This window comes from Sinocyclocheilus rhinocerous, unplaced genomic scaffold (assembly GCF_001515625.1).
Source record: "Sinocyclocheilus rhinocerous isolate Xijiao unplaced genomic scaffold, SAMN03320098_v1.1 scaffold818, whole genome shotgun sequence".
NCBI classification, from domain to species: Eukaryota; Metazoa; Chordata; class Actinopteri; order Cypriniformes; family Cyprinidae; genus Sinocyclocheilus; species Sinocyclocheilus rhinocerous.
In genome coordinates, this window is record NW_015664989.1 from 1,448,301 (window position 1) to 1,471,515 (window position 23,215).

At 34.7% G+C, this 23,215-nt stretch overlaps 3 protein-coding genes across 3 annotated transcripts in view; all 3 read right to left on the bottom strand.

The window, feature by feature from the left end:
• Positions 1–4,295: 4,295 nt before the first annotated feature.
• Positions 4,296–6,067, bottom strand: LOC107730589 (glucagon-like). Its single transcript, XM_016541447.1, has 4 exons — positions 5,992–6,067; positions 5,793–5,898; positions 5,294–5,449; positions 4,296–4,461 (listed from the first exon to the last, which is right to left on the bottom strand). The coding sequence occupies exons 2-4, from the start codon at positions 5,891–5,893 to the stop codon at positions 4,341–4,343; spliced, it is 378 nt and encodes a 125-aa protein (XP_016396933.1). The 5' UTR covers positions 5,894–5,898; positions 5,992–6,067; the 3' UTR covers positions 4,296–4,340.
• Positions 6,068–7,856: 1,789 nt separating this feature from the next.
• On the bottom strand, positions 7,857–20,777 carry LOC107730563 (dipeptidyl peptidase 4-like). Its single transcript, XM_016541419.1, has 22 exons — positions 20,416–20,777; positions 20,130–20,214; positions 19,310–19,402; positions 19,116–19,210; positions 18,893–18,967; positions 18,733–18,785; positions 18,122–18,194; positions 17,124–17,244; positions 16,889–17,043; positions 16,518–16,615; positions 16,296–16,425; positions 13,934–13,972; positions 13,732–13,830; positions 13,174–13,244; positions 13,022–13,075; positions 11,470–11,664; positions 11,088–11,142; positions 9,809–9,908; positions 9,665–9,723; positions 9,507–9,579; positions 9,295–9,368; positions 7,857–8,428 (listed from the first exon to the last, which is right to left on the bottom strand). Exons 1-22 carry the CDS (start codon positions 20,416–20,418, stop codon positions 8,327–8,329), a joined length of 1,902 nt encoding a protein of 633 aa, XP_016396905.1. The 5' UTR covers positions 20,419–20,777; the 3' UTR covers positions 7,857–8,326.
• Positions 20,778–22,260: 1,483 nt separating this feature from the next.
• LOC107730588 (interferon-induced helicase C domain-containing protein 1-like) overlaps positions 22,261–23,215 on the bottom strand; it is a 38,380-nt gene continuing 37,425 nt past the window's right edge. The window contains exon 16 of the mRNA XM_016541446.1: positions 22,261–22,699. Within this exon, the coding sequence (XP_016396932.1) occupies positions 22,499–22,699 (201 nt within the window). The 3' untranslated portion in view covers positions 22,261–22,498. The remainder of the gene's footprint in view (positions 22,700–23,215) is intronic.

A 23,215-nucleotide genomic window follows, 5' to 3' on the forward strand; every position in this document is an offset into this window, starting at 1 on the left:
GATCGGCTCGATTTGAGAAAGGGGAAAACATTTAACGAGATTAAAAAAAAAACACTGGGGGGATTTTTATCATTATAGGGTGGTTGTGTACACACACTACCAACACACATTTCAGTTCAAACAACTTGTAAAAGTGCATGTAGCATCCTATGACCCCTTTTAAATGCTCCCAGTTGACCTTATGTAACTCCGCCCTTTTCGGCGATGCGCACGTTGTCTTCTGTCTTCCGTCTGTATTTCCACAGCTTGAAGGGAAATTCGTACGAATTTATGAATGAACCGCTCTTTATAAATCTACTCACGTTTGTTATGACATCCGCTTCGAACATCACAATGCACATGATAACTTTCGTTAACTCTACAATAAGTAAATACACTTTACCTGCTTAAACAGTGATGCTATAGAGCAGGGGTGGCGAACGTCGGTCCTGGAAAGCTGCAGCCCTGCAGAGTTTTGCTTCAACCCTAATCAAACACACCTGAACAAGCTAATCAAGGTCTGAATGGTTACTAGGAAGCTACAGGCAGGTGAGTTTTTATTAGGGTTGGAGCTGAACTCTGCAGGGCTGAGGCTCCTCAGGACCGGAGTCCGCCACCCCTGCTATAGAGCTACGGCAAAAACGGAAGTTTAAAGGGGTCATATGATGTTGCTAAAAAGAACATTATTTTGTGTATCAAAATTCTAAAGATGGCTGCTCAGTGCTCACTTCTTTCACTGGCGCGAAAATGTACGTACTGTTGGCCTAAAAGTGTCAGCGAGCGGACCGTGCTTTTAACCCAATCAGAAACGCTCACTGCCTGTCAATCATTTTATATATAGATCAGTGGTTTGCTGGCTCGTTTTGGGGGCGGGGTTTGTTAAGTAGCTAAGTGTGGCAAAAGTTAGCTAATAAGCTAGTTACTGAGCGTCTTTTCTGAAGTTGTCGTTTTTTGGGTATAGTGTAGATTCAATCGTTCCTGTAAACTTGAAAAAACAAGGGTGAGTTGCTTAAATTGTTATTTTGATGGTTTCACAACATTTTTAAACAAACAAAAACATTTCTGAATGTCCCACAAACCTGTCAAGCTACATTCGCTGTTGAAAAAAAGACAAACTTAAACGCATACAAGCTCTTTAACGTGTTTTAAAGTGATTTCAACTGAATATGGTGAATTAATTGAGATGCCATTGATGTCCCAATTATACTGAATTAACCATACCCAGTTACCTACCTACCTACATACAACACTTTCAGCATTTAAATATATCTTTTAACATTGTTTTATATTTCTTTTATATAAATAGATGTATATTTTAGCATTTAGAGTTGAAAAATCTTATAAATATAAGTAGTGTAAAAATAATTACTACATTTCGAAGTTGTAAATGAAGCAAAGATAATAATACTATACTATTTCAGTCTTTCTACTTAAATGTCTTAATTTTAATTATGTTACTTGCAGTTTCATTGTAATTAATTGTGGAATTTACTAGTAATTTCTGAGTCAGAATAGTTTCTACACCAAATGTTTTTCAGTGTATGTAAATCAGAAGGTGCCCAAACTTTTTCCTATGAAGGGCCAAAAATTAAAATTGATTGAGGGCCGTGGACCGAAAATAAACACTGCATTATACCAGACTGTATTAAATCAAAATTAAAGTTTTCATGGTTCCCATCATTTATGAGTTCATAATATTTTAAAACAAATTAATAAAATGAAAACATTACTCTGTAATCTTCTTAACTAATGCAGTTTTATTTTCAAAGTTTTATAGTTCAGTTAAACTTGATACAATGAAAATATAGAAACACTCCCAATTATAGTACAATAGATTTCAATGCCTAGTACAGCTATTCAACATAAAAGCAACACAGCCATATGCTTGCAAAATCAGTGACAACTAATGAGAGACATGAAACCGGACCTTATTTTTCAAATGTTTTCCAAATTGGGCTGCAGTTTTTTACTGACAGAGTCAGGATATTATGTTGGTGAGAGTCAGTTAATTTGCTTCTCATTTTACACTTGTTCAGGTTCATCAGACTGAAAGGCTTCTCACAGTGGTAGGTACTGCCAAACAGAGTCAATATCACTTGTGCTTGTTTGCACAGGAATTTCATCAGGAAATTTAGCTGGCAGTGATTTTGAGTGGATCAATATCGATATTAACGCTATATTATTTATTATTATTATGATAAATAATTATTATTATGCTATATATGGCTTGCCAAAAGTGATATTTGAGCAGTATCAGCACTGGGACTTGTCTTTGTGTGCTATGCAGGCTGTCAGTCAATCAATGCAGTTACATTTTTACGCCAGTAGGTGGTGTAAAAACTTGCGGTCATGTCCGTATTTCATACGATAAGTCAATATAGTAATTATCGCGACAGGCCTATCATCAACTGCATTTTTTCCCTCTTCTCGTATATATAACATGGTGTCCCAAATTAAAGGTCACCACAGGCCAACTTTGTCCCACGGGCCCTAGTTTGGGCATCTCTGATGTAAATAAAGTGAATGAGGAGGCTGTCAAATTGACAAAAAAGGCACCATAAAAGTACATCAGGAGTACATCAGAGTTTGTAAACTTCCAGGCATTACATACCTATTAAGTATATTTATATAGGTTCTCCATTAAAACGAGAGAGCGTGTTGGCTTGATATTTAGTGTTTTTTTTTTGGTGAACAGATGGTTTGTAGCATAAGTACATCAGAGTTTGTAAACTTCCAGGCGTTACATGCCTATTAAGTATATTTATATAGGTTCTCCATTAAAACGAGAGTGCGTGTTGGCTTGATATTTAGTGTTTTTTTTTGGTGAACAGATGGTTTGTAGCATCAGCTGACAGCTCAGAGAGAGACCTGCTCCCAGGGTGGACTGCATCTCTGGCACCGGTGCCGTTTTCTCCTTGTTGAAGGACTGGAGATGAGCGGTCCCAGGGTGCCTGACAGTGCTGGATAATTGACACATTTCCTCAAGGCTTTGGTGACTCCCGTCTTCTGTCAGTATCGTGTTAGATACGGTGAGGTAAGCAGAAGTGACACACCGGGCCAGTTTAGAGCGCTGAAGTTCGTTCTCCTCAGGGATTATGGGGGAAGATCATTTGAGCGGAGTTCAAGCTTCACATACGCAGAACTCTGAACTCTTGTTTGTTATACTGACAGAATGATTGACGCCATTTGACGCATGGATATTCTGTTTAATTGCAGTTGTTTTCCCACATGAATTGTGTTTGATTTGCAGCATTCGCTTGCATGTCAGCTTGACAAATAGCATTTTAACTGTTCATGAAGTGTGTTTCTCAAAGGGACAGTGTGGTATTATATGGATAGATGTCAAATTTTTGCCTTTTAAGTTGTAATTTAAGTTGTATCTTCTTAAACTCTGTGCAAGAGTGCTTTTCAATGGATTTTGCATCAGGACTTTACATTGGATTTTACACTGTGTTGTTAATTCAAAACAGTAGCCAAATAGTTTCTTTAAAACTATGTTTTAAAGGGGTCCTATTATGCTTTTTCACTTTTTCAACTTTAGTTAGTCTGTAATGTTGCTGTTTGAGCATAAAAAAGATCTGCGAAGTTACAAAGCTCAAAGTCCACTTCAAAAGGAGATATTTTATTTAACAGAAATCACTTTTCAAAAACTACAACGAACGACTCGTTTGGACTACAACGCACATTTTCCGGGATTTGTGATATCACAAAGATCGACGAATGGGACGAGACCTGGTAATGAGTGTTATCACTATGTCAGAGACACGCTAGCTTTCCCAAGGCAGACGAACTTAGAGTGGTTACAATCATCCGGGTTTAAAGGGGTCATATGATGCTGCTAAAAAGAACATTATTTTGTGTATTTGGTTTTCGAAAAACCTAGTATGAGAGCCTGTTCTAGTACACCCCCAAAACAAAATCAAGACTTTGTAAAAGAGCATAATAGGACCCCTTTAAGAAAATGTCCTTATAATCAAATATTGAAATGTATTACATTGAACAACATAGGCCAAACTGTATTCAAGATTATTAACATAAATGGACAGTTTTAGTTTTTAAATGTCTTGAATTTCAATTATTTTGCCAATAATTGGCAAAAAGCCAATATTTAAATACACAAAACACAATGTAGTTTGCACAATCCATTTTTAACCACGTTTATCCTCAAATTACTGAAACATAGTCTGGATTGTTTTTTAAAAATTGGATTACAGAGTCGCTCAAAAATCAAAACACCGAGCACTTAATTTGAAGAAAGATTTATTTGCATGATTCAATGAAACTGACAGCACTAGTCATTATAAAACAGTGTCGAATATCACAGTTATGCAGGCTAGTTTTTATCTCGTTGTCGTGGATCCTCACTCGCGTCGTCCTCTCCCTGTTTTCAGCCAGGACACAAACTCTTTTGCCGCCTGGTCCTGCAGGTAAGAGCTGACGTCACTGGTGAATGTGCCGTCTGCGTGTCGTCGTGTGGGGACTCTGGGGGAAAAAAATAATGATTATTTATGGAAAGAGTGACATTCTTCATGTCTGATTGAAAAAGGACATTAATAATAAACTGCATCTATTTACAGTACTGTTCAAAAGTAAAGAAATTAATGCTTTTATTCAGCAAGGATGCATTAAATTGATCAAAAGTGACAGTAAAGACACTTATAATGTTACAAAAGATGTGTATTTAAAGTAAATGCTGTTCTTTTGAACTTTCTATTCATCAAAGAATCCTGAAAGAAATGTATCATGGTTTACACAAAAATATGAAGCAGCACAACTGTTTTCAACATTGATAATAATCAGAAATGTTTCTTGAGCAGCAAATCAGCATATTAGAATGATTTCTGAAGGTTCATGTGACACTGAAGACTGGAGTAATGATGCTGAAAATACAGCTTTGCATCACAGGAATAAATTACATTTACTATACTATATACTCCCATTTAAAACAATAATAATTCTAATAATATTTCTCAATATTACTGTTTTTACTGTATCAAATAAATTGATACAGATTAGCCTTGGTGAGCAGAAGAGATTTTCAAAAACATAAAAAACCCTTTTGAATTGTGTAAATTTACTCTATATGATTATCGCCATTTGGTAATTTTTTCCTTTCTATATCAAATATAAGTAATTTTTAGCCATTCTAATGCTGTATTCATGTCATGTGGGAATTGCTATGATTTAAATGAATTTCCAACTAGTGAATGTCATGTAAAATTATACAACAGAGTTAAATAGAGTCTACACACATAGAGTTGTTTTGTTACCTGTTCTTAAATATTTCGCAAGAACTTACAGAATTTAAGCTTACCCACTTCTCTTGGAGTTCATTAACCACTGAACGAAGTCTTGTGCTCTCCTGGTCTCAAGGTATTTACTGTAATCGTTTGAGAATGTGCCTTCTGAATGTCTCTTCATGTTGTTTACTTCTCTTGGGTCATTAAATAGTGCCTCCTCAGACATAAGGCTGAAAATGTATATCAAATGCATCATTCTCCAAACATAAGATATATATTTCAACCCCCCCCCAAAAAACAAAAAACAAAACATGCATTTAATTTATTAATGACATTTTTTTTTTTTAAAGTTTGCAGCAAAATTAGAAATATTTTCTGACATTTAATTGTCATAAGGTAAATAAAAATCTAAAAATAAAACCTTAAAAATATGCTTAATTTTCTTTAAACAGCTTACAGTTCCCTTTTGAGGTTAAATGTGTCACAGACTGTTTGTTTGCAAAGGTTAGAATACAAATCCCATCTGTAAAGGCCATTAAAAAATTAAATAATTCTGAATTTAGTTGATCTTACCTGGAGTTTTCTTCCATGTTTTCTTGTATGGGAGTCTGCAGGCTGCTCTGGATCAGGATGAGAAGTAAAAGTCCAATGAAGGCGTAGATCCTTGTCATCATCTTACCTGAGGATCAGACCATACAGCTACTCAGTAAACCATTAATGCATTCTACCTGAAATGACACATAGTATAGTGCCAAAAAGTTCTCAGGCTCACCCGGATTGCGTTGGGTCGTCACAGAGAAATAAAGCCAAAGATTTTGATGTTGCTTCGCTGGTTTCTCCTTCTTGGCTCCCAGCGCGATTTCACGGTCCCAGCCTGATGTTCTGAGTCTTATATAGTGATGCCCAGGTGGCACGATCCACACACACACACACACACACACACTTATTAGTTTCAATCCATTAATCTCAATGCATCAATGTATTTGCACTGTGAACCTGTTTAAAAAGAGAGATGGGGAAATGGTCAAACAAGTCAAAAAGTCACTTAAGGGCAAAGTCAAACATGATTATGTCCTGTTAAAAACAGAGAAGAACAAATAATTGCATAGGTACTTTCAGGATGAGATGCATTCAGTCAGATTTCCAGGCAGTGATGTTTGCACTCTGCAGAGCTTTCTTTTTGTGCTTTTTTGTTTTTTTTCTCTCATGAGGGAGAAAGAATTTTTTTTTTAACAATACAGGAATTTTATACTACACTGAAAAAAAAATGGTGTAAGGTTTACTTTTTAGCAATTTTCAATTAGAAAGTGCTAGTAAATTAACAAATAATTATAAGAAATTACTAGTAACACACCAATTTTAAAACAAATTTTGAAAGACTGAAATGGTATTTTCTTGTAAAACATACTCCAATAATCTTTTATTTACAACTAATCTGTGTCTAAATACGTTTGGGTTTTGTATAATGAACTTGAATATATAGATGGCAGTTGTGTTCTCCTGTTATTTCCAAGCTATTATTTATAAATTTATTATATACTGTAAATGTTTATAAGTTATACTTCTCAACTGATGCTTTTCCACTGTCTTTCTAAATTCTTTAGATTTTATCAAGTGTTAATGCTTCAGTCCCCCAGAGATCAGTTGATTCTAACTTTATGTATTTTATTTTATTTTATATTGTTAATTCCCCTGAGGATTCTCAATAGAACTAGTAATGCTTTTGTAGTAGTAATGGCAACCTTCTAACTTGATCATGCCTTTTAACTAGTAGTAGCAGGCAGCTAGACTAACACTTTTAAACAAGTTATAGCAATTTGGACTGTTTAAAAGCTTAATTGGTGGTGCAATAAAGCAGTTGTGTTTTAGCTGTCATTATTCAGGAATATTTAGAAACGGTATAATACTTAATATAATACTACTTTCACGTCTGTTGTATAAGTCTGCACAGTCAGTCTTCTTGCATAATTAAATAATTTAAACTCTAAAGTCAATATTTTTGTCCATTTGTCCATATTTGTTGAGTGCCCTGTAAAAAGTGCCACTTAAAGTCCTGATTGTCTGACTGTACATTATTATTGTTAATATTTCTTGAATTTAATTAATGTGGGTTTTAGTTGATATATTTATAACATCAGCGAATGACATTTATCTGTGCTCTTAAGTGGCCTGTTAAGCAACTTCCCTTTGCTGTACATTTCAGTAGTTCAACCAGCAGGTGGCACTGTTCATATACCATCATATAGACCAGGGATCCTCAAATCTGGCCCACGAGATCCACTTTCCTGCAGAGTTTAGCTCTAACCCTAATCAAACACACCTGAGCATGCTAATCAATGTCTTCAGGATCATTAGAAAATCACAGGTAGCTGAGTTTGATCAGGGTTGGAGCTAAACTCTGCAGCGCATTCGACCTCCAGGGCAAGATTTGAGGAACCCTGATATAGACTATGATATATATACAGTACCAGTTAAATGTGTGACGAAATTGTCAAAACTATTAAATGACAGAGATAGAAGTACAAAAATTCAGTCCAGTGTGTCCAAACCTTTAACTGGTAGTGTATAATAATATATAATATGTAAAATGTGAAATGGAAATTAAGCATCCAAACACAGAATTTTCACACACAGAAATATTGTTCTTTCTTTTTTCATTCAGTTTTCAGGATGTATGAAGCATGAGGCATTCAAATCCAGAATGTTTCACTTGATCAGTTTTCTTACAGACATGCTCAGACCACACACTGAAGTCAGTGCATAAACACAACTGCATAAAACAATGGCTTCCACAATCGATTTGTAGATGTAACATTATAAAACATGCCAGAATTCTGTGAGATACACTGCATTCATATCAGGTCACATTCGTAGCGTAATCATCACAGCAATTTGATAAGAAAAACAACAGCTAATACAAATTCCACATATTAAAAGAATAATATAAAATCTTACATGTAAATGTCATTGACTCTGACATAAGAGTTTGTTCCCATCAACATGTTCTACAGTACATACAGACTAACATGTCAAGCATCTGTCATTAACAGTGTTTGTGTCAATGTAAGAGGAACATTTTTGTCTTCATAATGCATCAATATGTCCATTTATTTTTTCTCAGCAAAGCAGTTCTGCAGGAAATGGTTCAAGTGTGTGTAGAGGTGGTAACGCGCTTTACCAGACAGTCCATGATCCTTATCGGTGTACCACTGAGAAAAAATGACACATTTAGGCATTTAGACTGTTTTAAAGAAAACAAGATGTTTCAGAGCTTAAAGGAACAGTACACCCAAAAATAAAAATTTGCTGAAAATGTGCTCACTCTCAGGCCATCCCAGATGTAGATGAGTTTCTTCATCAGAACAGATTTGGAGAAATGTAGCATTGCATCACTTGCTCACCAATGGATCCTCTGCAGTGAATGGGTGCCGTCAGAATGAGAGTCCAAACAGCTGATAAAAACATCACAATAATCCACAAGTAATCCACACCACTCCAGTCCATCAGTTAATGTCTTGTGAAGTGAAAAGCTGCATGTTTGTAAGAAACAAATCCATCATTAAGGCGTTTTTAACTTTTGCTTCCACTAAAATATGAGTCCATAACCCATAATTAAGTCAGTTGTCCACTCACATCAAAATCCAACAACAAGTTTGTTTAGAATGGGTCTGGACTGTTTTCACTTATAAATGGTGCTTGATCTGCGCATATTTCTCTCCTGATTCAGACAAGACGACATTTTACTGGATGCATCTTAATGATGGATTTGTTTCTTACAAACACACAGCTTTCGCCTTCTTCAGAACTGATGGGCTGAAGTGGTGTGGATTATTGTGATGTTTTTATCAGCTGTTTGGACTCTCATTCTGACGGCACCCATTCACTGCAGAGCATCCAATGGTGAGCAAGTGATGCAATGCTACATTTCTCCAAATCTGTTCTGATGAAGAAACAAACTCAACTACAGCTTGGATGGCCTGAGGATGAGTAAACTGTCAGCAAATTTAAATTTCTGTATTAACTATTCCTTTGATAAAATGGTTTTCATCACCTTCACCCATTCATTTATACTCACCATTGCTTCAAAATCAACTTGATTTTCCACCAGGGCTTTAGAAATTTGGGCAGCCTGCTGGAAGTGGACGTTGTCTAGAGTAGTGAGGTCAAAACAGCCAGAAAACATGTCAAGAAAACATCTTTAAACATATGTAGTCAAGACACTAGGTGTTGGATCAGAGTCTGTTTATCAGATTCTAAATGCAGATTTATAAACTTTACACTGCTTACCGTCTGCAGTGCCGTGCACCAGCATGTATTGCACTGACTTGAAATTTTTTGCCCTGTCGGTCACTGTAGAATTCTGCAAACAAGCATATCAACCAAATATATGAAGAATTATATTGATGCCTGTTCATAATTTTGTGTTTTCTTACAGGGTAACTCACTTTATAACTTTCCATGTTTTCCTCAGGGCGATGCATGTATCTCTCTGTATATACGGCATCTGTGAAGAACGCAGTGTGAGTTAAATTTGCTCAATTGTTTGTGGTTAATCCATATCATAAATCAGAAAATCTCCAAATCCATACCATAATACTCCCACTTAGCGACAGGAGCCACGGCAATTCCACATTTGAGCAGTCCACTTCCTGATCCCAGAACCATGGAAGTCACATAGCCACCGTATGACTGTGAGCAAGACAAACGTTTCATGATTAGTGTGATGGTTTTCAGTCATCAGGCTCATCATAGATCTTTTAGTGAAGGTTATTTTACTTTAATTAGAAAAGAGAAGTTCATCAAGACAAACTCTGAATGATGGTTTTGATAGATGCTTATTGAAAGTTTAAATCTGCTGTAAAGAGTTCTAACATTTAAAGCTTGTTAAAATATTTTTTGGAAGATGTAAATGTTTTGTTAAAATACTTTCTGTACACTACTGGTCAAAAGTTGAAATAATTAAGTTTTTTATGTTTTTGAAAGAAGTTTCTTCTGCTCATCAAGGCTGCATTTATTTGATCAAAAACACAATAAAAACAGTAATATTGTGAAATATTATTACAATTTAAAATAACTGTAAAATGTAATTTATTCATGTGCTCATAGCTGAATTTTCAGCATCATTACTCCAGTCTTCACATGATTCTTCAGAAATCATTCTAATATGCTGATTTGCTACTCGAGAAACATTTCTGATTATTATCAATTTAGTAAACAGTTGTGTGGCTTCATATTTTTGTATACACTGCCATTCAAAAGTCTGGGGAAAGTAAGATTTATTTATTTATTAAATTTTTTTTAAAGAAATAAATACTTTTATTCAGCAATGACACATTAAATTGGTCTAAAGTGACAGAAAAGACATTTATTATGTTACCAATGTTTTCTATTTCAATTAAATGCTGTTCCTTTGAACCTTCTATTCATCAAGTAATCATGAAAGAAATGTATCATGGTTTCCACAAAAATATTAAGCAGTAAAAACTGTTTTCAACATTGATAATAATCAGAAATGTTTCTTGTGCACAAATCAGCATATTAGAATGATTTCTGAAGATCATGTGACACTGAAGACTGGAGTAATGATGCTGAAAATTCAGCTTTGATCACAAGAATAAATTACATTTTACAATATATTTACATATAAAAAAAGGTATTTTAAATTGTATTAATATTTCACAATTTTGTTGTATTTATTTTATTTAAAAAAATGCAACTTCGTGAGCATAGAAGACTTTTTGCAAAAACATCTTAATTATTCCAAACTTTTGACTAGTAGTGTAGCTTTAAATCTTCGATTTAAAATTTAAAATCCAACCAAGCCAACATAATAAAACCTATTGTTAGACATGAACACGCTGCACTTACCCAACCCCACATGCCAATTCTGTTTTTGTCAATGAAACCCATTTCAATGAATTTTCTGAAATTAAGCACAAAGTCACAATTACGAAGATATTCCAAAACAAAATGACTACTTTTGTAAAATATATCTTTGTAGATGATAGTTTGTCACTTTTCGTGAAAATCTCAAGACTGCTCTGCTTTCAGTCAACTCAACTAGCGTTTGACCTCGATCAACCTGTTTTTGACACATGCTTCATGACAAGCTTGTTCCCTCTTGTAGGAAGCTGACTGGTCTGCCTCATATCTCTCGTGCGTCTGTGAGTGTTACATCAGGCTAAATGACTCTGCATCATCATCACAGACGGCAGCGGCGAGCGTGTGCACATCGTTCCCTACGCCTCACCTCACGGCCGAGATCTGATCTTCCACCTCGTACGTTCCCAGCCGGCCGTAGATGGCATGCATTATCTCATCACCCTGGTAACCACTTCCCCTGCCATCAAAGCTGGCGATGATGACCTTCTCTGTGCTGCACAGGTACGTGGCCCACTCCAGTCGAAACACATAGTCTGTATTCTGACTGGCTGGACCGCCATATCTGTAATGGGAAAGTGTGGAAAAAACATTGATATACTCAGTATATTCAAGATATTTTTGTAATGGAGAAAATAGTTGTTTTAAATAGTTGCTATGATGCTATACTCCATCTATTTTGCTAATTATTTTATCATTATTATGCATGCAGCTTGTATTAGCTAACTTTAATTGGGAGGCTTGCATGGAATTTTAACTTTTAAAGAAATTAATGTGTCTTTATAAAAACTGTTTGTTTAAATTTATTCATTTACACTACCATTCAAAAGTTTGAGGTCAGTACATTTTTTTAATTTTAAGAACTTCATACTTTTATTCAGCAGGAAGTCATTAAATTGAGCAAAAGTGACAGTCAAGACTTTTACTGTAGTACAAAAAAAATCTATTTTAAATAAATGCGATTCTTTTGAACTTTCTATTCATCAAAAAAGCCTGAAAAAATTGTATCATGGTTTCCACAATAATATTAAGCAGCAATATTAATGATTTCTAAAGGATCATGTGATACTGAAGACTGGAAGAATGACTGAAGAAAATTCAGCTTTGCATCACAGGATTCCATTTACATTTTACAATTACATTTTAAAATATATTGAAATGGTAAATCATTTTAATAATACAATTTAAATAGTTATTTTAAATTGAAATAATATTTCTAATTATTACTTATTTTTTACTGTATTTTTGATCATGTAAATGCAGCATTAGTATTTTTTTCTCAATATTTTCATTTTTTTGCACCCTCACATTCCAAATTTTCAAATAGTTGTATCTCGGCCAAATATTGTCCGATCCTAACAAACCATACATCAATGGAAATATTTCTTCAGCTTTCAGTTGATGTATAAATCTCAATTTCGAAAAATTGACCCTTATGACTGGTTTTGTGGTCCAGGGTCACATTTTTGATATTGTTTCCCCACAGAATGAGAAATTTGAAGAACCTTTACAGTATGGATTATTTTTATAATGTGCATTTATTTATTTATTTTTGTCCTTTTGAAGTTTGACAGTCATGAACTGTCATTGTATAGGCAGGTTGAATGAAAATTGCATGCATTAAAAATTCTGCTTTTGTGTTCCACTGAAAAAATAACAGCATAGGGGCTCAGAACAACATGAGGTAAATAAACACTGATAATTATGAACAATATTTCCTTTTTTTTGATGAACTGTCTCTATAGTGGCTCTGATGTGTGTACTGCATATTATATTTAGGCGTTTTGTCCACATCATCAGAGGAATACAGACACTCCAAAAACTAAACTAAACTAAATTCCTATTTTAATATTTCAAATGTAAAATATTTAGAATATTAAAACAGAATCCTTATACAAGCTGATGCAAAAAGGCGTTTTTACTTGTAAAGGTTTCTCTGTCCAGGTCTTCCCATGTGTTCATTACTCACGTAGTATCTGTGGAAAGAATAGATTTTAGATGTGCGGGAAAGTTTGGAAATAAAGGCACATGAGAAGCTCATGACAAAACAAGACTCCTACACTCTCATACGCACATGGAATCTTTGGTTACTTTTGAGATGTATATCACTTCCCATTTGCCTGAGGTGATGGGTGTTGCTTTTCCCTACAAAGAAAACAACACAGTTGACAGATCAACAGCTGGCTAAGCTTGTACCACAGTGTTTCTTTGTGTCTCACTTTTAATGGTTATTGGCCAAAGGATATAACATATTATAGCCTGTAATACAGTGAAATGATATATCTGAGGTTTGCACGATAGAGCTCAACAGTGACCGCCTACTGTTTCAGCGGCATTGGTTCTGGATGTACTGTTCCCATTCATATTCTCCTTAGGGATTTCATAATCATGCACCAAACCAACCAGCTCTGAGATGAATCACAACAATCTTCCATTTGCATATAATATAATCTTTGTATCTGTATTAAAAGACAATGGCATTAAAACCAATTTATATACGGAGAAAATTAAAGACTTTTTGGTACTTCCAGAACCATTGCTGTAAGATTTAGAGCTTCACGCACTAAAGCTCAGCAGGTATTTGAATAATGAATATAAAAATACAAAATAATAATAATACTATGATACTTACGGCATCCACATAGTGGAGATGTTTATAACCTTTGTCATTGCTCATAACTTTGTAAAAACTCATGTTATTTGCAGCAAAGTAAGGAGCTGCAGGAAAGTACTGTGAGGGGAAACACAGGCCATGAATTGTAAGGTTTCACAGCATCATCTTTAGCAAAAATTCAATAATTTGGAGATTGTATGTGATTGCTGCATGCACTCACCCGTCCAACCCATCCAGTTTTGCTCTTTTGCTCAAATTTCTGTAACAAAAAATAAAAAATAGACAGGTACAGTATGTAATGTTAATGAGTTGATGATACATGCAAAAGCGGATGAAGTTTGTGTGCAGTTTCCTCCCTGAGTTCACAGCACTTCTGTATGTATAACGTGTATTATTGACATGCCAGATTTTAATGCACAATAAGGGAAGACCTTGTGCATAATGAATCAAAAATCAATAATTTCTCACATAGGGCAAAAATATGGTAGGAAACTTGGAAGATGGTGCACATATTGTCTATATTACCCATATGGACTATTTTATTACACTTCATTTTCTCCTTTTGTTGACAAGTCTTTTGACAGTCACAATCGCCTTTGGTGTTCCTTTTGCAGGGTTCGAACAAGGTGCTTAAAGTGCATGAAGTACTTCAATTTGGCTTTCTGAAATTGAAGTACCAGAAAACCCTTGGAAACAGACATGTTTAAGAAGCGGTACTTGAATTACTGAAATACAATATATATGAAACCGGGCTTGACAATAAGGACTGCCTGATGACCCAGGGCTGTAGACAATAGATGAGGAAATCGTCACGGTCAGATTGGGCCAGAAAGTTTATAATTTGCACATGTTTTTAAGTCTTATTAGTTTAAGCATTCAATAAATTTAAAACTATTTACGCACAAGAAGACACAAAAGAGAACTGAGTATTCATTACTCGTGCACTTTTTTTCGTGCAGCTGTCTCTCAGACAGTGGCGAATACCAAATTCAGTTCGCTTACCCGACTTCTTGTGTTTGAAAGAATAAATACGCACGAAATGATCTCAAAATACCTGTCTTTGTGAGTATCCTCAGAAACACAGTAGTTTATGTAGAAAAAGTCCTTGATAAAATTACAAAATAATTTTAACATTTAATTTTTTCGATATTTTTTCAAGACCTCCCCCAAACCAAGAGATTTAATCATTTTAGAAAATTCCTGAAAGTTAACTTTAAGATCTGTTAAATCTGCCATAACCCACACCACTTAGACAGGGCTTCTAGAGAGCTACTAGTACAAACTAAACAAAAGAACTAAAAATGTAAGACAAAACCTTGTTGAATGCTTGCAAAAGTACTATTTTTCGATTGGGAGAAGATGAAATGTTGAAATCATGGGCTTTGATAATGTTCTCATACTTTTGCCACAGTCATTGCATAAATGTACTTTATTTGTACAATTTTTGTTTTATTAGTATATTTAAATATTTAAATGAGATCTCTGATTATAGTCCTTGAAAAGCAAAAAAATCATGCTTAAAGTCCTTGAAAGTCCTGTAATTTCATTATATAGTATCTTGCTTTTGTGTGGAAGAAAAAAAAAAAAAACATACAGGTTTAATTTTGTTATGTAGGCTATTTATGTAATATTGCTTTTTGGATTTAAGAGTTATTTTCTATCATTTATTATTTGTGTATTTTTGCCACTTTTCTTCAATTAAGAGTGTAATTTTTTTCTTTTTTTGGCTTTTATTAATGAACAAAACAGTAAAAGATTAATATATGTAGTTTTACTGTTTTTTTTTCTTCACTTTTTTTCTGATTTATTTTTCAGACAGTGATAAATCTGAAAGAAAACACATTAGTAGTAATTATTTAAAAATATTTTAAAGTACTTTTATTAAAATAAAGAAAAGCTTTATTTTTTATTTAATACTTTATTAAACCGATAGTTCGCCCAAAAATGACAATTCTGTCAGGACCACTATCGTCAAAATGATAGATACTTAGCATAAAGTTTGGTTTGGCGGTATGGTTCTGTTCTGGGCAAAAAACTCCCTGCCCATCCATGCAGCCTGTCATGAATGAGCAGGGAGAGCAGCAATAATAACCCCCCTAGGGTTAACAGAACAGAACAAGGCAGATATCATTAATGTACTTAATGATATGTAAGTGTAACACTTTATTCAAGATAAAGGAGTCTGATTACCAAGGAATATCAGAAAGCTTGTCTGTCCTGAAAGTCCTGACTGTGGCGAAAGGTGGAGCTGGGGATGGAGGAGGGTAATTTGCTCCGGAGCAAGCTGAAAAGCTGCTGAATAATACTGAACAGAGTTTATATAGGAATGCCGTGATAGGTGTCGTATTCCTATAGGTAGATGTGATCAGCTGAAAATCAGCTGATGCAAGCTTGACTCACGTGACCTGCCAGAACTAACGCTAACGCTTAATTTTTGTCATCATTTACAAACAGTTGCTGGTAGCCACAGATTTCCATAGTATGGAAAAAAATTACCATAGGATTAAATGGCTACCGTCAACTGTCCGTTTACCAACATTCTTCAAAATATCTTTTCTGTTCAACAGAAGAAAGAAACTCACCGAGGTTTCTTTCCAGTTGGTGCCATCATAGTCATAGATCTGCAGAAGGACGCTGTCCTGTCGGCGTGGCAGCCATTGAACAGCTAGACGCTCATCTGTGACCCAGGTGACTGTTCTCAGATAGTGATCGCTGGGAAACGAGCAATAAAAATAACATTGCTTATGTTTCAGATGTGAGGCTTTGTGTGAAAATGTGAAAATAGAAACATAAGACGGACACACCCTGATCCGACAGATTTCGGTACCACCACTTCTGATTGTTTGGATGGATTTTCCACGTCAATCACAAACAGCCTTGCTCTGGGAATAACACAGCCTGCCTTTGTAAGCAGAACAACAGTTTAGTAGCAAAATGATATTGTAAAATGCGAATAGCAGAGATCAAGCTGTCATCACACAGGATTTGAAATTAGTTCAGTTAGAAAACCACAGACAGTTGGGCCAACAGGACCAATAATGTTTCACCTTGCAAATGTATGGATTTTCAACAAAATTATAATATTGAAATATGAAAATATGCTTTTGTGTGTCCAAAGCATTAGTTATAAACTCAAACCAAATTAAATAGTAAAATCACTGGGATGTTTGCTCACTTTTGGGTAGGGGATAAATACTGTGGTGGGATACTGGTCATTTCCATACAATGAGTATTCAATGTTGTGAACTCCAGTGTCATTGATTTGTAGGTAAGCCAGATATTTCCCCTGCGGAGACCACCAGATGGCTTCGTTGGATGCAAAAACTTCCTCTGTCCGGCACGAAAAGCAGCAGGTTAGCAGGTATGAATGAATGAATGTCTGTGTGTGTGAATGCATTATATGACGTTACCTTCATAAACCCAGTCTGGAACCCCATTGTGAATTTCGTTGACTTTTCCATTGTGAGTGACTTGTACGGCCTCAGCAGTGGCGTCCTTTTTGAGGTAAATATTATATTCCCAGACGTAAGCCTGCGGATTAACACAAAATAATAAGGCTCAACTGCAATGTTGTTTGATTGCCATCGTTAAACAGCATTTCTTTCAGAATATATTGGGTTGCATGACATCGGGGGCCACACTAAGGTCCTCTATGTTATAGCTTACTCATTGAAGTACAACAGAGGGGATCTAGAAGTAAATATACCATTCATTTGATAAACAGATTTTTAAAAGTAATCTTCCATAAGCTCTGAGGTTTAGTGATGAAACCAGAATTTTGCTTATAGCAAAAGCTTCTCGAACCAAAGCTAGGCAAGGAAAGGCAAGGCTAATTGATTTATATAGTACATCTAAAACCATATTTTTATTTTTTAATGCTTTTTTTTCCTCTTTATTTTCTTACCATCAACCTCTAAAACCATATTTTTTATTTTTAACACATTTTTTCTCTTCCTTTTCTTACGATCAACCTGGGTCTGCATATGAAAATAAGTCTGTATGTCTAAATCTTGCACATTTACATGATGAACAACACAAGTACTCATGTCACTTCATGTGCACGATCCCTTTTAAAATAAAATAAACATTAAAAAGGCTAAAATAAAAATCATAACCGATGCATGAGATAAATAAAATTAACAATAAATAAAATTAAAACAAATAAATAAAAGTAACGATAAAATGTAAAAAAAAAAAAAAAGATTGAAAATGTATTAAAAAACAAAGAAGAATAAGAAAAGCTGCTGAAAAATATGTTTTTGTCATGATGGAAATCCTAGGTGAGCTTGTTAAAAACTCTTCTTTTAGTTGCAATGATTTGGGGAAACTAGAGCGTTCCAATAATATAATAATTGGGTGATTGTTATGATCTGTATGGTTTTTTTATGCCTTACTGTTTGTAACTCACCAATTTATTTCCTATTGGTGCCCACACTAAGAACTGTGTTACAGGTGGAATCTGAACCTTGGAGAGAAATTCCCTGAATCCAACAGAAAACAAGACACATTAAAGTATGAATAACATCATCAATTGTTGGAATTAGTATAGTCAAACTATAATAATTACTAATGTAAAGTCTACAATGAAACAAAACATTTTCTTAGATTACATTTTCCCCTAAACTCAATCACACTGAACACTCTCAGAAACAAACAAACAAAAAGAAAGTACAAAAGGTTGGCACTGGGGTGCTGGGGCAAAATGTACTAATATGTACCATTTAGGTACTAATACATACACGTTAGGTATTATGTATCTTTAAGGTACTAATATGCACCATTTAGGGGTAAATAATGTACAAAAGTGTACCTTTTAAAAATGTACTGCACCAGGGATAACTTTTGTACCTTTTTTTCTGAGAGTGAACAATATCTATGTGAGTGAGTTTGAAATACACTGAAACATTTTCAGGACTTCCCCAGGTCTGGAAATCACAATTTCAGAATGATATAAGTTTTCCATGCACATGGAAACTGTATATATTTTGATAGACCCATCATAGGAACATCTTTACTCACTGAGACTCCATGTTGTAAATATGGTAGGATGCAGTGAAGGAGTGTCGCCATAGCTGTTGATGCATTTCAAGCACGTGTTAGAAACATCAGCATGAGTCACTTATGCACCGTATTAGTGTTCAATTATGAAGTGTTTTTAGTTTTATTGCAGTCAAGTTACCTTTGAGTAATTGCTCTCAAAGACGACAAACTTTCTGTCTGCTGACAATATGTAATCTGTGGCATCCACTTGGGCCTGTAAATCAATTCACAGTAAATAAGTGGAATTTACATGCATGTTAAACATGAATAAAAGATGTAAGAAAAGAGATAATGAAATATTAGAGACTATTTAATGAGAAATGTCTGGAGAGGCATTCAAACCCTCATATGAGGCAACCTACAAATGTTGAGTTGCTCAGGTACATTGAGCTTTCCTTCGTTTCAGCATTGTGCACGTAAATATGGCCTTCGCTGGTTTTGTGGAGGTATTCATTGTCTGGTGGAAAATAAGACAGCAGAGTATATGTGACAGGGTGATTTAGAGGTCATCAGGAAAAAAAAACAGGGACCATGTGAAGCGCTTTAGGTGTCCTACCTGATATCCAGTGGATACTGTATGTTTTATACCTGATGGTATCATTGTAAAAATCATAAAAAGAATAAGTTCTCTTTAATGCAGACTCATCTCCTGAAAACACAGTGAAGGAAAACAGTTTTAGTCTTCAACAGTTCAGACAAAAATGCTTTAATATATTATAGATTATATATATATATATATATATATTTATTTTTTATTTTTTCAATTTTTAAATATAGCCTACATATAACAAAATTGTAAAATATATTGCAGTTATAAGTGACAAGTAAATCTACAACGTGATCAATTATGACAGTTTTAAGGTTTATTTATTTACCTTCCTAAACAGACAGCGATCGAGCAGCTGTTGCTATGGTTACGTCTTCACCTATAAGCAATTTCCTGACTAACTTTAAACTTTTGAGATTGCGATGTTTGAAAATGCCTTTTCAACATTTTTTTTACTATATTATAGATTTACACATCACAAGAAGAAAATATTTAAGTGTGTTCTGTTTAATAAGTTGTTGAGAAATTGATGTTAAAGACACGAACATTATCGATCGAACCGCGAAAATGACCTGAAGATTCTAATGAAGAATTACGATTGTTTGTCATTTATCTCTACATGATTGCTTAATGACTTGAATCTTACTAAAATACCAAGGTGAATTCATGTTTAACCGTCTCTTCCTTATTAAACAGAACAGTAGTGCCAAGAAATAGCAAGTTTAATACAAAGTCTCGCTTACTAGGTTATGATGTACAGACACTTTTAAGTGATTTCTAATAAATTAGTTCAAATTTCAGATGAGATGATGAAGAAGATGCCACTCACTGTTTACGTAAATTGCCGTGGGAATAATGATGAGCGTGATGACGACAAGCGCCCCGACCAGCGCCACGCACACCTTATTACAGCCCTACAGGTGAGGCCAAAAACACTGCGCTTCACAGATCACCTCAGATGAAGGTATTGTCTTAAAACAAGTTTTAATTGCGCAAGGTATCACAGAAGCTGAGCTCAAACTGACACACCCAACTTTATAATTTTTTTTTTAACCCAAGTAACTTTTTAGTACAAAACAACCATCCTCATGAAAACAACACCGAAGCCTACTGACCATAATTGCGCAGGAACTTCTAAAAAGCGCATCCAATCTCCAGGAGTCCTCTGACGCTGAATATGTTTGTCCTTAAACAGATCCTCGGTCACTTTTGTCCGCGTGACAAGAGTTGAACAGACCGCTGCGCTTTATTTCGTCCGATTGCAATTTTCCAGGTTAAAAATGTACTTCCTCCGATGCATCATTGAGTCTGGAGTGAAGGAATTGTAGCAAAACTTCCTTAGAATCAGCATTCCGCGCAACTTCCCATCGGAGTGCGTTTAGTAAGCTATGTGCTTCCCTCCGTGAGCGCCTATAACTCTGTTCTATTTCAGTTCAGCAGCTGTGACTGTCGAAGTTAGCACAACCGGTCTGCGTTGACTGGAAGAGATCAAATTAATACAGACTTGCTTTCATTTCAGTCACCTATAATATTGGAGAGTGTTAAATATTTTTCATTTTACGTCATAAATTTTCTTTGGAAACTTTCTTACATAACTAGTCTTCAGAACGAAAAAAAAAAAAACAATCACAGGCTTTCTGATGTCAGAGTTTTGGATTGCACTGCACACTTTCAGTTTAGAGCATCCATGCTTTTTGGTAAATGGATTTATATCACAGTTTTCAAAATATGCATGCAAGTAGAACTGTGGAAATTTTCGACAAATTGTTAAATATAATTAATTATAGGTGCAGCCGTAACAACAAACACTGGATAATATTAATACTGGATAATAAGTTTTATGTTTCTTTTACTGCCTGTTAATTTAGTTACAATTAGTCAAAACTTTGCACACGCTTCGGAAAACCTTGATTTATTTAGGTACAAAAATATTTGTAAATATAAATATTACATGCATATTTACAATGTGCATAATTATATATATATATATATACTATAAAATTTATATTTGTATATATTTTAGCATTTTACTATTTACTATATTACTATTTTAGCATTTATCATTCCAACATGTAGAAAATAATCACAAAAAATAAAGTGTAGGTGTGTCCAAATTTTGACTGATTACGTATATGTTTAAGGAATGAATTGAAGCATTTGTCAGGTAAGGAAGTACTTTGACACTGGAAAAACTTGTTGAGCGTTCAGGACTTGCATTCATGCATAATAAGAGCCGGTTTCCCGACAGGTTTTCTCAGGTGATGTTTGCTCGATGGGAGCCCGTGTCCTCCTGAGAACAGCTGAACAGGTGTTTGAGAAAGTATGCGTCACTCTCGTCCCTGATCGTCCATCTCTTTTTTTTATGAATGCATGATTCATAATCAAAGACTGTTCATGTGAGAAAGAGAAAACAGATGACACATAAAGGGTCATTTTAATTGTTTACTTCAAATAGCATGCTGGACGATATCCTCTAGAGTAAATCTACATGTACAGAAACACTCACAAAATCAGTATTTGTGACAGACTGCGATTGTACAGCTTCACTGCTTCCACATACATTAAATGTTACAGAGCAAAACAAAGCCCTTACTGTAAAATAAATCAAAATGACTTAATTCAGTGCAGTTTTAGTGAATGTCGTTTGCTAATGAGTGGTGCTGATGCAAACACTTTTTTTGGGCTTTATTACAACGACTTCTATGGAAGCCCATTTCTGCTAAGGGATAAAAAAAAGGTAATTGCCACATTTTATCTCACAATTTGGAGGAATATCAGAATTGCAAGATATAAAGTCAGATTTGTAAGATGTTGACACACAATTGCAAGATATAACATGTAATTCTGAGAAGAAAAGTCAAAATTAAACTTGACATAAACTTGAAATTGCAAGGAAAAAGGTCCGAATTGAGAGAAAAAGTCACAATTAAATTTATTTTTTAATCCATGGCGAAAAAAAAAAGAATTGCGAGATGTAAACTCAGAATTGTGAGATAAAAAGTGCATTAGAATCAGAATTTCAAAAGTGCCACTTGAGATGAAATAAATGATGGAAATGAAAGCTTCCATTGACGCTCATCATGTTGAGAAGTGCCAGTGCTTGCAGTAGAACAGACTTGGTAGGTGCATCATTTTACAGGTTATGACATCTGATTGATTGTGTCAGAGATGAGATTGAATATCTTCTGCTCTTTATTTTCAGTCAGTTTCCATGTCTTCTTCCCCGGAGTCCTCTACAAGGAGATCGGCGTGTTGAGTGTAATCAAACGCAGGGAACTTTATGGGCAACTCGCTCCATTTGCTGAACGTCTTCTTCTTGGAGCCGTATGTGACCACAAAGTTCTTGATATGGAGGCAGGGACACTCGATGCTTTTATACAGCATCATCGAGCCCCATTGCTGCTCAGGAACGAGACAAAAAAGTAAGATTTAAAATGAATGCATATTAAAGAAAATACATACTGTATGATGTATAGAGGGCTGGGTGATATCTAAAGTATTTTACTATTCATTTGCAATTATTCTGTTGCCTGTATAAAATTGCACAGCATCATGAAACTTTACTGTGAAACTTTGGAAACATGTCCTGATTATATTTAACTAAATTTCACTTCTTGTATCAAGAAACTTGAATCTACTTGGCTACTTTGAAAACGAGTTTTTGACATTTCAAATCAAATACATAAATATCAAAAGATATATTGCATATCATTAAATTTATTAATGCATACATCATTTTAATATCATTTTAATCATATTTTAATCATATATTTATAAATATATTGCCTAGCCTTATATTAAGCTTTTTTATTGCATTGTTTTTTGTAAACATTTTTGTAGATCTTAAAGGAATAGCTCACCCAAAAATGAAATTTGCTGAAGATTTACTCACCCTCAGGCCATCCAAGTTGTAGA

Bases quoted from the DNA above. Each gene is read 5' to 3' on its own strand.
- LOC107730563 (XM_016541419.1), bottom strand. The intron at 17,044-17,123 runs GTAACGTCATAT...CGTGCCGGACAG, and splicing joins TCCAGACTGGGTTTATGAAG to AGGAAGTTTTTGCATCCAAC. The intron at 13,245-13,731 runs GTAAGTATCATA...TTTTCTTTGTAG, and splicing joins ATCTCCACTATGTGGATGCC to GGAAAAGCAACACCCATCAC.
- LOC107730589 (XM_016541447.1), bottom strand. From the start codon at position 5,893: ATGATGACAAGGATCTACGCCTTCATTGGACTTTTACTTCTCATCCTG. The intron at 5,450-5,792 runs GTAAGATCAACT...ATACATTTTCAG, and splicing joins AACATGGAAGAAAACTCCAG to CCTTATGTCTGAGGAGGCAC. The intron at 4,462-5,293 runs GTAAGCTTAAAT...TTTTTCCCCCAG, and splicing joins ATGAACTCCAAGAGAAGTGG to AGTCCCCACACGACGACACG.